The sequence below is a fragment of the Callithrix jacchus genome, chromosome 7, assembly GCF_049354715.1.
Source record: "Callithrix jacchus isolate 240 chromosome 7, calJac240_pri, whole genome shotgun sequence".
Classification (NCBI taxonomy): Eukaryota; Metazoa; Chordata; class Mammalia; order Primates; family Cebidae; genus Callithrix; species Callithrix jacchus.
In genome coordinates, this window is record NC_133508.1 from 29,569,673 (window position 1) to 29,582,995 (window position 13,323).

General features: G+C 45.5%; 1 protein-coding gene and 1 long non-coding RNA gene across 100 annotated transcripts in view; one reads left to right on the plus strand and one right to left on the minus strand.

Moving 5' to 3' along the window:
• Nucleotides 1-13,323, plus strand: part of LOC100896682 (uncharacterized) — a 45,718-nt gene that overhangs the window by 21,660 nt on the left and 10,735 nt on the right. For 20 of the 50 annotated variants that reach the window (XR_013519618.1, XR_013519612.1, XR_013519624.1 and 17 more), the window contains exons 3-7: nt 1,697-1,746; nt 2,467-2,596; nt 2,884-3,091; nt 4,207-4,316; nt 8,694-8,781. This is a non-coding gene — a long non-coding RNA (uncharacterized LOC100896682). Of the gene's footprint in view, nt 1-1,696; nt 1,747-2,466; nt 2,597-2,883; nt 3,092-3,114; nt 3,242-4,203; nt 4,317-8,693; nt 8,790-11,838; nt 11,984-13,323 lie in introns of all 50 variants that reach the window. The other 30 variants (XR_013519642.1, XR_013519619.1, XR_013519644.1 and 27 more) reach the window with 12 other exon arrangements.
• SVIL (supervillin) overlaps nt 1-13,323 on the minus strand; it is a 269,934-nt gene that overhangs the window by 3,431 nt on the left and 253,180 nt on the right. For all 50 annotated transcript variants that reach the window (XM_078329736.1, XM_078329734.1, XM_078329733.1 and 47 more), the window contains 7 exons: nt 11,493-11,644; nt 8,658-8,763; nt 7,853-8,060; nt 6,135-6,268; nt 4,548-4,703; nt 2,488-2,631; nt 1,657-1,781 (listed from right to left, as the gene is read on the minus strand). In XM_078329736.1, coding sequence (XP_078185862.1) covers nt 1,657-1,781; nt 2,488-2,631; nt 4,548-4,703; nt 6,135-6,268; nt 7,853-8,060; nt 8,658-8,763; nt 11,493-11,644 — 1,025 coding nt within the window. The remainder of the gene's footprint in view (nt 1-1,656; nt 1,782-2,487; nt 2,632-4,547; nt 4,704-6,134; nt 6,269-7,852; nt 8,061-8,657; nt 8,764-11,492; nt 11,645-13,323) is intronic.

Sequence of the window (13,323 nt, forward strand, 5' to 3'; positions counted from 1 at the left end):
GATCCTGTCTCAATAAACAAAAACAAAACCAAAACCTAAATGTTACCAGACCCCTCACCCATCATCATGCCTAACCAACTCCCTGCTTTCTGTTAACTCCTCTTCCTCACCCTAATTCCTGTTTCCCATACATGGTTACATTTCTTCCCTGCTATAAAAAACCCTCGTTTTAGTAGGCCAGAGATACAGATTTGAGACTTACGTCCTGTTCCCCTTGGCTATTAGCACCCAAATAAACTTTCTTCCCTGGTTTTGCTTGTCTCAGTGATTGGCTTTCTTCTGCGTAGTGAACAATGAGACCTCGATTGAACCCCTGGCCTTTGGTAACACCTGAACTTAGACTGCATGCAGCAGCCACAGGGCTTGCGATCCCCAGAGCCTTCTGGTTTCATGATACCATAGTTATGGCAAACAGAACCATCTCGCTCTGACTGCGGCATAGACCAGGCTGCAATCAGCCCCTTCCCTGTGGAAATCAAGTCCATTTGGCTTCAAGGAGACAGGTTAGAGTGAGCAGTAACGTCTGTACTATCCAACAGACCCTCTCCATTGCTACGTAGAAGTGGACTCTGTTTAAAATTACTCAGATTTCCTATAAAATACACTTGGGTTATTTCCCCAAGCAAAGCAGCTCTCCTACATGGTAAAAAAAAAAAAAAAAAAAATCAAAATGGTAAAACCTATCTCTCACCAAATCGAAACAAATCCTTGGAATTGCTATTGCTAGTAATGTTAATAGCTCATAAATAAGGAATTGAACATTGCTATAGTAAAATTCTTTTCTGTGTGGTTGGAAAAGAAAACATTCTAGATAATATTTTGGTAGATAGAAGTTATGATAAATGCCTTGTGGAAATACCAGGTGGTCTCATAAAAGACAATTTTTTTTTTTAAGACAGAGTTTCACTTTTGTTGTCCAGGCTGGAGTGCAATGGTAAGATCTTAGCTCACTCACTGCAACATCGCCTCCCGGGTTCAAGCAGTTCTCCTGCCTCAGCCTCCCAAGTAGCTGACATTACAGGCATCTGCCACCATGCCCAGCTAATTTTATATTAGTAGAGATGAGGGTTCTACATGTTGGTCAGGCTGGTCTTGAACTCCTGACCTTAGGTGATCCGCCTGCTTTGGCCTCCCAAAGTGGCTTACAAGTGTAAGCCACCGCACCCAGCCAAAAAGACAATATTAATGAGATGCTGGGTGATACCTTATCATAAGTGAGTCGCAGTACATCTTTCATTCAGTTATCTGAACACACTAATTCATCACATTTCATGTGCGTCTCCTCTACGCAAGGTTAACGTCTGAAACCTGAGGGTTTGGTTGTTCGTCATATGGACACTGAGAGACAAGCAATGCCAAGCAACAGGTTCTTAGCAACAGAACAAAGAGTTCCAGCTTTTATGTACATATATAGTCCTCAGCATGATTAAACTCACCTTTGCTTTTAAGTTTTTAAAATGGGGTATACTGTATAGAAAATTACTAAAACAGTTCAATTGATTTTCCCATTAGACTTCTCTTCTTCCTAAGCAAATTCTATGTAGTCTTAAGATGTTGCAAAAGGAAAAATATTTTCCCACTTTGAAAGTGCAACTGGATGCTCTCCCCAAATTAAAGTCAACCCACAGTCCAAAAGGCGCAGGACAGAATGCTTACCATCTCTGTGATTTCAGCAATGTCCTCTCTGTGCTCCCAGCAGGGAAACATATTGGTGAATGTCAGAGGCTCCAGGCCAGCATGGATAAGGTAAGACTTGGGGGGCGGCTTCTTGAGATTTTTTCCTGTAGTTAACACAGAATGCAATGTCAGTAGACCCTACTGTCTTTCTCTGTTTTCCCTTGAAAAAAGAGATTTTCAGGAAGAGAATCAATTGCACATACCCAGTGATATTAAACTAATTGTGTCAATTAAACCATAAAAATTCAGTAAGATATTAATTACTGGTATTTTCATTTTACATAAAAGACCAGAGATTTCATGTGTATAGTAAAGAACCATGAACTTACTATGGGTATTTCTCTTTGGGTATAATACTAAAAAAAATAATAATAAATAATCAAAAGGTTGGCAATGGCCATCCGCCATTTGGGGGAGACTTCCATTCTCCACAGCGTGGTAGTGCTTGCAGATAACGTACACGTCAGAGGCCAACTTGTCTCTCAGCATGATCAATCCCGAGTATAACAGGGTTTCAGTCTGCCCTGGGCTTTCTACTATACAGCCTTTATCCTTGAGGGTAACACGTTAGATGGCCTCATGAGAGAGAAAAATTAGTTCTTCCTCATGCTGGCAGCTGAGACTGCACTAATCTAAAAGTTAATAAATCTCAGAAAGTTGAAGGGGAAAAAAATGGGTTTCATCACCACTTGCCAGGCTTTATAAATGCTGGCTGACATGTGCAGAAAGGGAAGGTGGTCTGCTGGCTGGGCGTGCCTGAGGGGCTCCCCCATCTGCTCCCTGCTGCAGGCACGTTAGAGGGAGCCTCACCTTTGCAGTACTGGAGCACAGTCTCCATCGCGCTCTTCCGATCGGAGGCCCAGCGGATGCGGGCAGAACCAGGGATCTTGTTCTCGATGGGCCACCAGCCTTGCCAGAGGTACACCTCGTGGTGATTGTCAACAAGGAAAAGCGCTGTGAGGGAGGGACAGAGCCCGAGCATCAGGAGCTCCTTCGCGGACACTTGCAGCTGACTTTTCCCAAACCTAATGGATGCTGCTCCTCCCCACTGCTGTGTCATGGGGGAAATCCCCTTGGCTCTCACCCTAGGGACAAAGGGGCAAACACAGTGTCCCACCCAGCCCTCTGAAAGTTCAACTGAGAGAAGCCTCTAGGCAGAGAGAGGTGGTATCAAGGAGTTGGCCTCTTTCATTCCTCGTCCTCCAGGTCCTCCCATCTTTGCTCCAGCTCAAGCCCATGTAATGCTTTTGGATGCTGGCAGGGCTGTGCTGAGAGTGGAAGGGATGATGGATGTGCCACTCAAGGGGCTGTCAGCGCCACGCCATCTCCAAAGAGCAGTCAACACTGGTGCGTACAGCTCACTGCAGAGAGGTCAGTGGCGTTCCTGCCCTGCGTGTGACTGCTTAGCAGTGAGGTGAGCTCATGGTTCTCTTACAGAGAAATGGGTCTAAAATCAAAACTGCTGCTGTGAGTGGTGGCTCACGCCTGTAATCCCAGTGCTTTGGGAGGCTGAGGCGGAAGGATTCCTTGAGCCCAGGAGTTGAAGACCAGCCTGGGCAACATGGTGAGACCCTGTCTCTACAAAAAGAAAAAAAAAATTAGCCTGGTATGGTGATGCATGCATGTAGTCCCAGCTACTCAGGAGGCTAAGGAAGGAGGATTGCTTGAGCCCAGGAGTTCGAGGATGCAGTGAGGCGTGATTGAACCACTGCACTCCAGCCTGGATGGCAGAGTGAAACCCTATCTCTTAAAAAAAAAAAAAGAAATAAAAATTAAAATTGTTCTGCTGTCTTTTCCTCCTCACTTTTTCTCCTCTTCAAATCGTCAGCCTGCTCTTAACTTGCCATGCCAAAAATGCCTCTCATTCTTGCTAGCTCAGCTCACCATGTGTCCTTTCCTGGCATTAATTTCAGAAGTCAGGAACCACACTTTAAAAGCCCAGTGGAGGTTGGTGACCGACCCTGAGCTCCAGGACGAAGGGTGTGGGCAAGACCTCTCTTTCTGGTCACTAAGATTTTCCAGGCATGGCATGTGCACAGGTCAAACTTTCAGTGGTGCCCTGGGCTCCCAGTGCGAGGTCAGGCCCCGGGCTCTTGTAATGTGAGAAGCAGCAAACGAGGGCGGGCTGGAGGGGCTGTCAAGCCCAGCCTCTTATGACTTTCCCAACCAGAATGAGGGCACAAGGGTTTCTGTCTTGAGGTGGTAGCCTGGTGGGAACAGCCCTGACCTTGGAATCAGAAGACCTGGGCTGGAATCTTGGCTCTGCTGTGGAGCCTTGGTATGGTGGACCCTGTTCCTTGGCTAACTTAGCTGACACCCCAACACCCTTCTCCCCTGCCATTTGCTTTCCCAGGCTCCCTTGCAGCTGGGGTTGGCCATGTGACAAGCTCTGGCCAATGGGACATATGCAGAAGTGCTGGGGGCTTCTGGGAAAACGTGCTTTATCTGATTAAAAAGAGATGTGGCTATAAGTGCTCTTCCTTACCCCTTCTTTCTCTGTCTTGAATGCAAACATGATGGCTGGAGCAGTGGCAGCTGACGGGTGACCATGCTGCAACAAGACTGAGGAAGGCTGGGAGAAGAGCAGAGATGCCAGCTCTGCCACTGTGGCACTCAAACTTCTTAGCAGACATCTTTGGGTGGGTTAAGTAACTGAGCCTCGTTCCTTATGCTATATAATGTGTGGCTGATTTCACCCTCCTTCTGGTGTAGAGATGCGGATGAAATAGCATAAGCACATATTGTTCTGGGTGTTCTGGGAGTGTACGTGGCAAAGAGAAGCTGCTTAATGAATACCGATGTAAAATCAAAAGGCTTCCTGGAAGGTGTGCCTTCTGCTGCTCAGCGTAGCTGCCTCCTGCAAGGCTTACCTGGTTGGGGCGCGCTATACAGATCTTCCTGCAGGAAGGGCATGGAACTGACCACAGAGGGGGCTCGGGCGGGGTACACGAACTCAGTGGCTACGAAATCCCCAGAGGAGCTGCTGAGGATGAACAGGCGAGGTGCGAAGTTAAAACTTCCAGGATCTTTGAAAGAAAAGAGAACAAAGCTGAAGATACCATATGCAGCAAAGTAAATTCCAGATGAAGAATGAAAACATGAAATAATTAAGTGCACTGTGGAAACAGGATTTATCTGAGCTTCAAGGTGGAAAAGACCTTTTCAATTGCAATAGTAAAAGAACTAATCAAAAGGGAAATAATACATTAATTATATAAAAATTAAAATGCAAAATTGAAAAAAACCAAGTCACAAATGGGAAATATTTGTAATACAGCAACTAGTTAATATCTTTAATACATGAAGGGGCATACATTAAAAAAACATAAATCTCCCAATAAAATGTGCAAAAGACACAAATAGAACACTCACCAAAGTAGAAATTAAAATGGCTAAAAAATATATACATATGTAACAAATATGCATGTTATATAACAAATATACATATATTTTATTTGTATATATTATACATTTATATACATATATACGTACTTCTAAGTAAAACAAAACAACGCTTAGCTATCTGTCTCCTTTCATCAATTTGGCAAAGAGGAAAAAATATGCTGAATTTATGATTGTGCTGAGAATGTACTTTTGTATATTGCAAGTGAGAATGAAACTTGGCCCGTGCTGACACATGCTATAAGACTTTCGTAACTAGCACGGCAGTTCCACATCTAAGAATTCCTCTCAATTAGAAATGAAAGTATACGATTATTTTAAAAAGTATTCAAACTGCATTATTTTACAAGGGAGAAAAATCAGAAACAAGAATCAACTCCTCAGCTACCAGAGACTGTCAGGTAGAGTGGTATATTTGCAGAGTAATCATAGAGTATCTTGCAGCCGTTAGAAATCCACATTTTAATATCTTGGGAGATTATGCATAATAAAGGAAAAAAGGTTACAAAACAGTAGGTCCACATTTTATTTTTAAAAATAGTTATATACAGCATAGTCCTGAGAGGTGATCATAAGTGACTTCATTTTTTTTTTTAAACTTCTGTATAATTTCAAACATTTCCTAGGCATTATGTTTAAAAAGCTATATAAAAGTTTAAAACATTGAGGGGCATTACGGAGTAGTTAGGATACTGGCATGGTCCCCTGGAACTTTTGGGAGCTGAATTGCCAGTGGGAATTTGAAATCCTGGTGTCCAAGTTAAACTCACCCCTGGGGAGAAAAGAACTGTTCGATCAGCTGGACATAGTACTCATCACACTAGATTTATGATAGGCTGAAGAATTAAGATAAAACATGAATGGGGCACAGTGGCTCATGCCTCCAGTCTCAGCACTTTGGGAGGCTGAGGTGGGCTGATCACTTGAGCCCAGGAGGTTGAAGCTGCAGTGAGCTGTGTTTGTACTACTATACTCCAGCCTGGGCAACAGAGCAAGACTCTTATTTCCAAAAACAAAAGAACTGGATTGCAGGCTGTGGATGACGCATTAATTACCTTGAAGCATGCAATCGTAGGCTTTCCTGTCCCTCCTTCCTAAGGCATCCCAGAATCCCAGGGGCTCGGAGCCTTCGTCACACTCATGTATGGTCACTTTGCTGCTACTATGCAGTCCTGCTTCCAGGGGGCATCTGCAAGGGAGAAACTCCAAGAATTCTTTTTAAGTCTGGAGAGTGTTCATGACACAGAATTATTATTACAATAACAGGTTTATAATAGCTTTACTGAGATACAATTCGCATGTCATAAAGTTCACTCTTTATGTGTACAGATTTTAGTATACACAGAGTTGTGCAACTGTCATCACCAATTTCAGAACATTTTCATCCCCTGGAAAGAGAAGCCCTCTGCCCATAAGCAGTCACTCCCATTCCCCTCCTTAGTCCTCAGAACACACTTGTCTGCTTCTGTATTGATGGATTTGCCTAGTTTGCACATTTCATACAGATGGAATTATATGGTCCTTTGTGACTATTTTTTTACTTAGTATAATGTATTTAAGGTTCGTTCGTGTTGTAGCATGTCTCAGTACTGAATTCTTTTTTATGGCAGAATAATAATATGCTGTGATGCCACATTTTTTTCATCCACTAATGCATTGGTAGATATTTGGGTTATTTCTGCCTTTTGGCCACTATGACTAATATTGCTATGAACTTTCATGTACAAGTGTTTTCATTTCTCTTGGGTAGATACCTCAGAGTAGAGTTGCTAGTCATATGGTAACTGTATGGTTAAATCTTTAGAGGATTTTCTACACTGTTTTCCAAGGTGGCTGTACTATTTTACAACCTCTGCAGTAATGTGTGAGGGTTCCAACTTCACATCCTCGCCAATACTTGTTATTGTCTGCCTTTTAAAAAAATTTTATATTTGTGGGTATATACTAATAGTAGGTATATATATATTTATGGGGTGCAGACACAAAAGTATTCAAAACTAAATCTGGAGATCAGTTCACTATCTCTTCTACTTTCTAAGGAAAAGCAATTCTTACGAATGAAAAAATATTCTGCAGTTGTGACTGTGGTGGTGGAGAAGTTTATTTGACCCCTAGGGAGGGATGTATGATCACATTAATATGTCATGAACATTATAGACATTTTTAGGCTGGGTGCAGTGGCTCACGCTTGTAATCCAAGCACTTTGGGAGGCCGAGGCGGATGGATCACGAGGTCAGGAGTTCAAGACCAGCTTGGCCAAGATGGTGAAACCGGTCTCTGCTAGAAACTACAAAAAAATTAGCTGGGTGCAATGGCAGGCTCCTGTAATCGCAGCTATTCGGGAGGCTGAGACAGGAGAATTGCTTGAGCCCAGGAGGCGGAGGTTGCAGTGAGCCGAGATTGCCCCACTGCACTCCAGCCTGGGCAACAAGAGTGGGATTCCATCTCAAAAAAAGAGAAATTGTATGGATAAGACATCTAGAAAACTTTAAAACGAGTTAGAAAACTCCTCACAAGCTCCTATGTCCTTAAAGAATTAAGCCCGGTAAATCCTCAGACCGCGGTGAGGCGGCCCCCAAGTCGGAGGTCTGGGCTGAGATGTGCATCCTCTCTGCTTGAGTGTCAGAGGCCCCTGACCATGTTCCCAGCCATCCCTTGCTGCAGTCATTTTCAGCACCCCAGGATCTGCTGGGAGTCTTGGGACTCCTGAGCCTGCCCCGTCTCTCTGGGAAGCCTGGTGTGTCGGGGGCTCGCCGCAGACACAACACTCACTGTTCCTTGATCTTGTTTGCAGCGGTCCTTCCAACCTCCTTCGTGTGGGCCTGGGCTTTGCATCCGTGCCACAGGTAGATGAGGGCCTTGTTGATGTTGAGCACCACCATGGAAGTCCTGGACCTCAGGCTACTACAGTGACAGGCCACTTCCAGCAAATTCCCTTCCATGGGCACCTCTCCACGCACACAGTACAGCCTCCACTCACCTGCAGGGGGCACCAGCGGCATGTAGGAATTACGATGTGAGCGAGTGAAAACAAACTAGGTCCTTTCTGGTGCCTGCTGTGCTGTCCACAGCGGCCACTTCTGTCCATGGCCAGGGACTTAAGGGACTGGAGGGCTGAACCCTGCCAAGCACTGAGGCATCAGGACTTCCTGCCAACCCAGAAAGTGGGTTCTTATGTAGTTAGAAGCAGGTGATCTGAAGTTCACAATAGACAAAACATTTTCCAAGGTTTACACGGTAAGTTCTGTAACAGACATATTTTAAAAGGCACTAGAGCTAAAAAATTTTTTTGGATGCTGGCCAACACAAATTTCATACTTTATAATAGAAAGAGCCACTGATTTTTCTTCCTCCTAAAACAAGCAGACAGAGGAAAAGAGGTCACTTTCCAGCCTCCTTCATGCAAAGGTGAATCCCCCAGGGAGAGGCGGGTCACGAGCACCCAGAGTTGAGTTATCAGGAAAACAGGAGGCTTTCAGAGGGAGAGCCACAGCTAGATGAAGACAGACTCAGTTTCAGCCCCAGCTAATAAGAGAGGGAAAGACAAAGTTGAATTCCAGCAGTAAAAATGACTTACTTTGCACATTTTCTTCTTCCTCTTCCCGCCTCCCAGAGTGCACCACCATCCCCCCTTGGAAACACTGCAGGAAACAGGGGGGCTCCTTTCCCTGGAGAACCTGGACCTTCAAATTTAAACAGAGGTAAATAGGTAAGGGGCATGGGTCTTTCAAAGTCCTAAAAACAATACATGCCTCTCACAGAAAATGTGAAAAATATGAAGATGTACAAACAAAAGCCAGTTCCAACACTAGGGCCTAAAGAGAAGAGAAGCTTTGCAAACTGGAGTGTGCAACCTCCTCTCGGTGTTAGGGAGTGTCTTCTTTTCCTAAACAAAGTAGGAGACTTATATTTTATAAGGATGTATAGCCTCGTTTTCTTTACTTAATGTTGTTCTATCATGGAATATTCTTTAAAAACATGACCCCTGATATTTAATGGTATTCTGTGGTTACTGATGTAACGAGACTGATAGAAACACGTTCTTAACAAGATGTCATTCTCATTACTGAAAACGACTCATCACTGATTTAGTAATCATTCTGGGGAAAATGTACGGTTTGTGGCCACTCCAGCAGTCCACTCAGTCTCTCCATTGGCTGTTAGGGAAGGCTCTTCCTTCAGATGTTATCTGTACCATGAATAAAGTTAGGGTTGAGTCAGCTCCCTCTAGGACACTTTTCCCTTAAAAGAGGCAGTGTTTCCTGGAGCTGGTAGTCAGGGAGCACTGAGAGGAAGCATTTCCCACTGTGAGTTAATATATCAGTCTCAGCGCCCATTTGGCATAACAAGTCGCCATTTCATGGCAGTATTTCATATCTAAAATTTTCCAGGGCTGGACCATGGCTCGTGCCTGTAGTGGTACACCCCTTATGTCCCAGCTACTCGGGAGGCTGAGGAAGGAAGGAAGATTGAGCCTGGGAGGTCGAGGTTGCAGTGAATGGTGATGGTGCCACAGCACTCCAGCCTGGGTGACAGAGTGAGACCCTGTCTCAAAAGAATACAAATACAAATAAAATGATTTTCCATCCACTGGATTGATAACAAGTAAAATGCTTAAGTGCAATAGATTGAGTCAAAACTGAGGATGATTTTGAAGGCATGATAAAAGCATATTCATTTAGAGCGTTTACAAAAAAAAAAGTGTAGTTGAAATGACTCAATATTAGGAATAAATTAAAATGCACCTGTTGCCAATATCATTTCTAAAATATAGTCCATACTAGGAAATTTTTTTTTTTTTTTGAGACAGAGTCTTGCTCTGTCACCAGGTGCCAGGCTGGAGTGCAGTGGCGCTATCTCGGCTCACTGCTACCTCTGCCTCCCGAGTAGCTGGGACTACAGGCGCGTGCCACCATGCCCAGCTAATTTTTGTATTTTTTAGTAGAGACGAGGTTTCACCATGTTGGCTAGGATGGTCTCGATCTCTTGACCTCATGATCCACCCGCCTCAGCCTCCCAAAGTGCTGGGATTACAGGCGTGAGCCACCATGCCTGGCCAGTAGGAAATACTTTTTAGGGAACGTGATTGGTTCTTAGGACTGCAAAGCTGGGTGAGTATTGATCCATTTCTGGCGAAAATGTCTGTCTCTGCTGTCTTCCCTCCTGCTATTGTTAATCATTCATCCAGGAGAATAAAGAGATTTACACATGGCATTGTCCTGTTTTCCAAGAATCCCATAGTTAACCTTTAATTGCTGGGACTCAGCAGTGTAACTCTTAATTGCTGGTACTAGTACTGAGCAGATGAGACTCAGGCATAGATCATCCAAATGTTAAAGAGACGTGTTTACAGGCCTCTGATCTGGGCAGCAGTCCCTGCCAGGCAAGATGCAGGCCCTGGGGTTATAAGGCCATGGGGTTGTAAGGCCAGGGCCACAGGGTTTCTGTGCTCCTGGGGATCATGTGCTTTAGGTGACAGGAAGTGCTGTGAAAATAAAGGGATAAAGCACAGGGACAGAGAATGATAAGAGAATGAGGAGGCTCTGGATAGAACTTGGGGCGAGGGTGCAGGTGACATTTGAACAGAAAGCTGCCTCATCAGAGACTGAGAGCCACAGACTAGGCAGGGGAAGTTTCCAGACAGTGGGAATGGGACACAGCAGGAGGTGAGTGGAAGGAGCTAGTAGTGGAACAGGAAGAGGCTGGCATGGCCTGGGTGGAGGGGAGGAGCAAGAGGAGCTTGGAGAGGTGCCTGGGGCCCACTGCGAAGGTGCTGAAGCTCTGGGAAGGCACTTAGACTGCAGTGTGTGTGGCTGACAGCAAACGAGTGACCCAGTCTGATCTGTTCCAGAAAACCCACTCAGGCTGCCATGAATGCAGGTGAGGTAATGGGCGTTCCCAATTCTTACATTCAGGTAGATTCATGTATGTGGAACAAGTGATCAAAGTTTTAAGGTTCTCGTGCCAAAATTTCAGGATGGCTATTCACGTTACACTTCTCACCCTGAACACAGCATCCGCATCCCACAGGATCCTTGCCAGCCCTGGATCTATTCTTTAAAAAATCACTACCATTTCAAGAAGTGGGCGATGGCATCTCTTTGTTTTATATACAATGCCTTCATTGGTTAGGTGGAAACCTTTCAAGGTCACCCATTGGCCATTTGCACTTGTCATGTGAATTTCCTGTTTGCAGGTACATTTTCTCTGGGATCATCTTACAAAAAGTGGGAGGACTAAAGAAGTGGGAGGCACAGCCTGAAGTCTGCAGAAGCCAGACTAGGGCTGACGTGCTTTGGGTGACGTGGTCTTCCATTAGAATCGTGTTGGGAGGAAACAGGCTGAGCATCATCAGCTCCCAGGAGAGGATGCTCCTCTTGGTCCCTAGGGTGCAAAGCTCCCCAAAACTTACCTGGGCCCCCCTTTCCTCATCCAGCTCCACCGTCATCAGTGCCGACGTGCCCTTCTCACTCACTGTCGAGTGCCGGCCTTGCCAGAAGAAGTAGACACACTTCTCTTTGCCGGCGGCCCTCACTGAGTGCTCTCCCTTCTGGCGACTTCCCACTGCAAATACAGAACAGCAGAGGGACAGGTCAGCAGCTGAGTTGCCCAAGGAGGAGCAAACATCCCTCTCATTTTCCCAGGGCTGGCGAGGACCAGTGGCAAAGAGAGTCAGGCCTGGGGATGGGGACAAACCACTGGCACTGGAGGGAAGGGTGGCCAAGCCCAGGAGAAAAGAGAAACCACCTTCCTTCCAGCTCCTGACCCAGAGTCTCCAACGTGAAGAGAAAGGATCTCAGGGGCCTCCTGGTGCCCCAAGAAAACACCTGTTATCCGGAGGGGGTGGCAGATCACTCCAAGTGTGCAGCACAGCAATTTCTTCAAACTATGTGGTGAGGCCAGGTGAGGGGCTCACTCCTGTAATCCCAACGCTCTGGGAGGACTGCTTGAGGCCAGGAGTGCAAGACCAGCCTGGGCAACATAGCAAAACCCCATCTCTAAAATAATTTAAAGAAATTAGCCTGGCATGGCGTTGCACACCTATAGCCCCAGCTACTTGGGAGACTGAGGCAGGAGGATCACTTGAGCCCAGGAGTTTGAGACCACAGTTAGCCATGATTGTGTCACTGCACTCCAGCTTGGGTGACGGAGTGAGACTCCCTTACAAATAAATAAAGCATTTGGGTATTTGGTGACTGCCAGAGCAGGACTAAGGGCTCACAAACAAGTTTTCCACGTTACGCTACTTTTTGGCAAAAGATTAGCTGGTAGAGAAAAGATATTAAAAACAATAGCTGGATCAGCTTTAAGCACAAACGGGTTGTTAAAACTATTCTAGGAAAAAACACACCTTTGAAGTGTTCCAGTTCTGTCAGAAATTGGGGACATAGGTTGCTGACATGTCAGTTGAACATAAATGAATCTGGGATTTCATGTCTGTCACCAGGGCTGCTGCCAGGATTAAGAGCTGATAGTTGTCCTGGCTGGCACCACACAGGCACTCAGTAAACATGGGCAGCACACTGGGCAGATGAGATTCTTGGTGTGGAGAGCAGTCATGGGGAGGTTACAGGGTCTCCCTCTGTCATCCAGGCTGGAGCAGAGTGGTACAATCATGGCTCACTGCAACCTCAGCCTCCTAAGTTCAAGTGATCCTCCCACCTCAGCCTCCTGAATAACTGGAACTACAGGCATGCATCACCATGCCTGGCTAATTTTTATCTTTAACATTTTGTAGAGATAGGATCTCACTCTGTTACCCAGGCTGGTCTCTTAACTCCTGGCCTCAAGTGATTCTCCCACCTCAGCCTCCAAAAGTACTAGAATTATAGGCCAAATGGACATTTTAGATGTCATTGCAGACATCCAAATCTCTACCTGTAAGAATATGTCTCACTCTAGATTCCCTTCATTCATTCACGCATTCAACAAATATTCACTGAGCCAGGACTTCAGGATTCTGGGCTACAATGATGAACGAGACACACAACTTCGGTGCTTTTGTTCTAATAAAGAGACGAGCAAGACGATTTCAGATAGTGATAAGTGCAATGAGGACAAGAGATAAGGATGTGATGCCAGGCAGGGTCGGGCTCATGGGACGGCTGCTGAGGGAAGGCCTTTCTGAGGAGGTGGGGAGTGCAGGCGCGAATAATGCTGATCTGGAAGCAGAAGCTTCTAGGCTGAGTGAGGCCAGCAGACCAAGCTCTTGACCCAAAGGCCTGGGTATCCCCGGGAGTGGG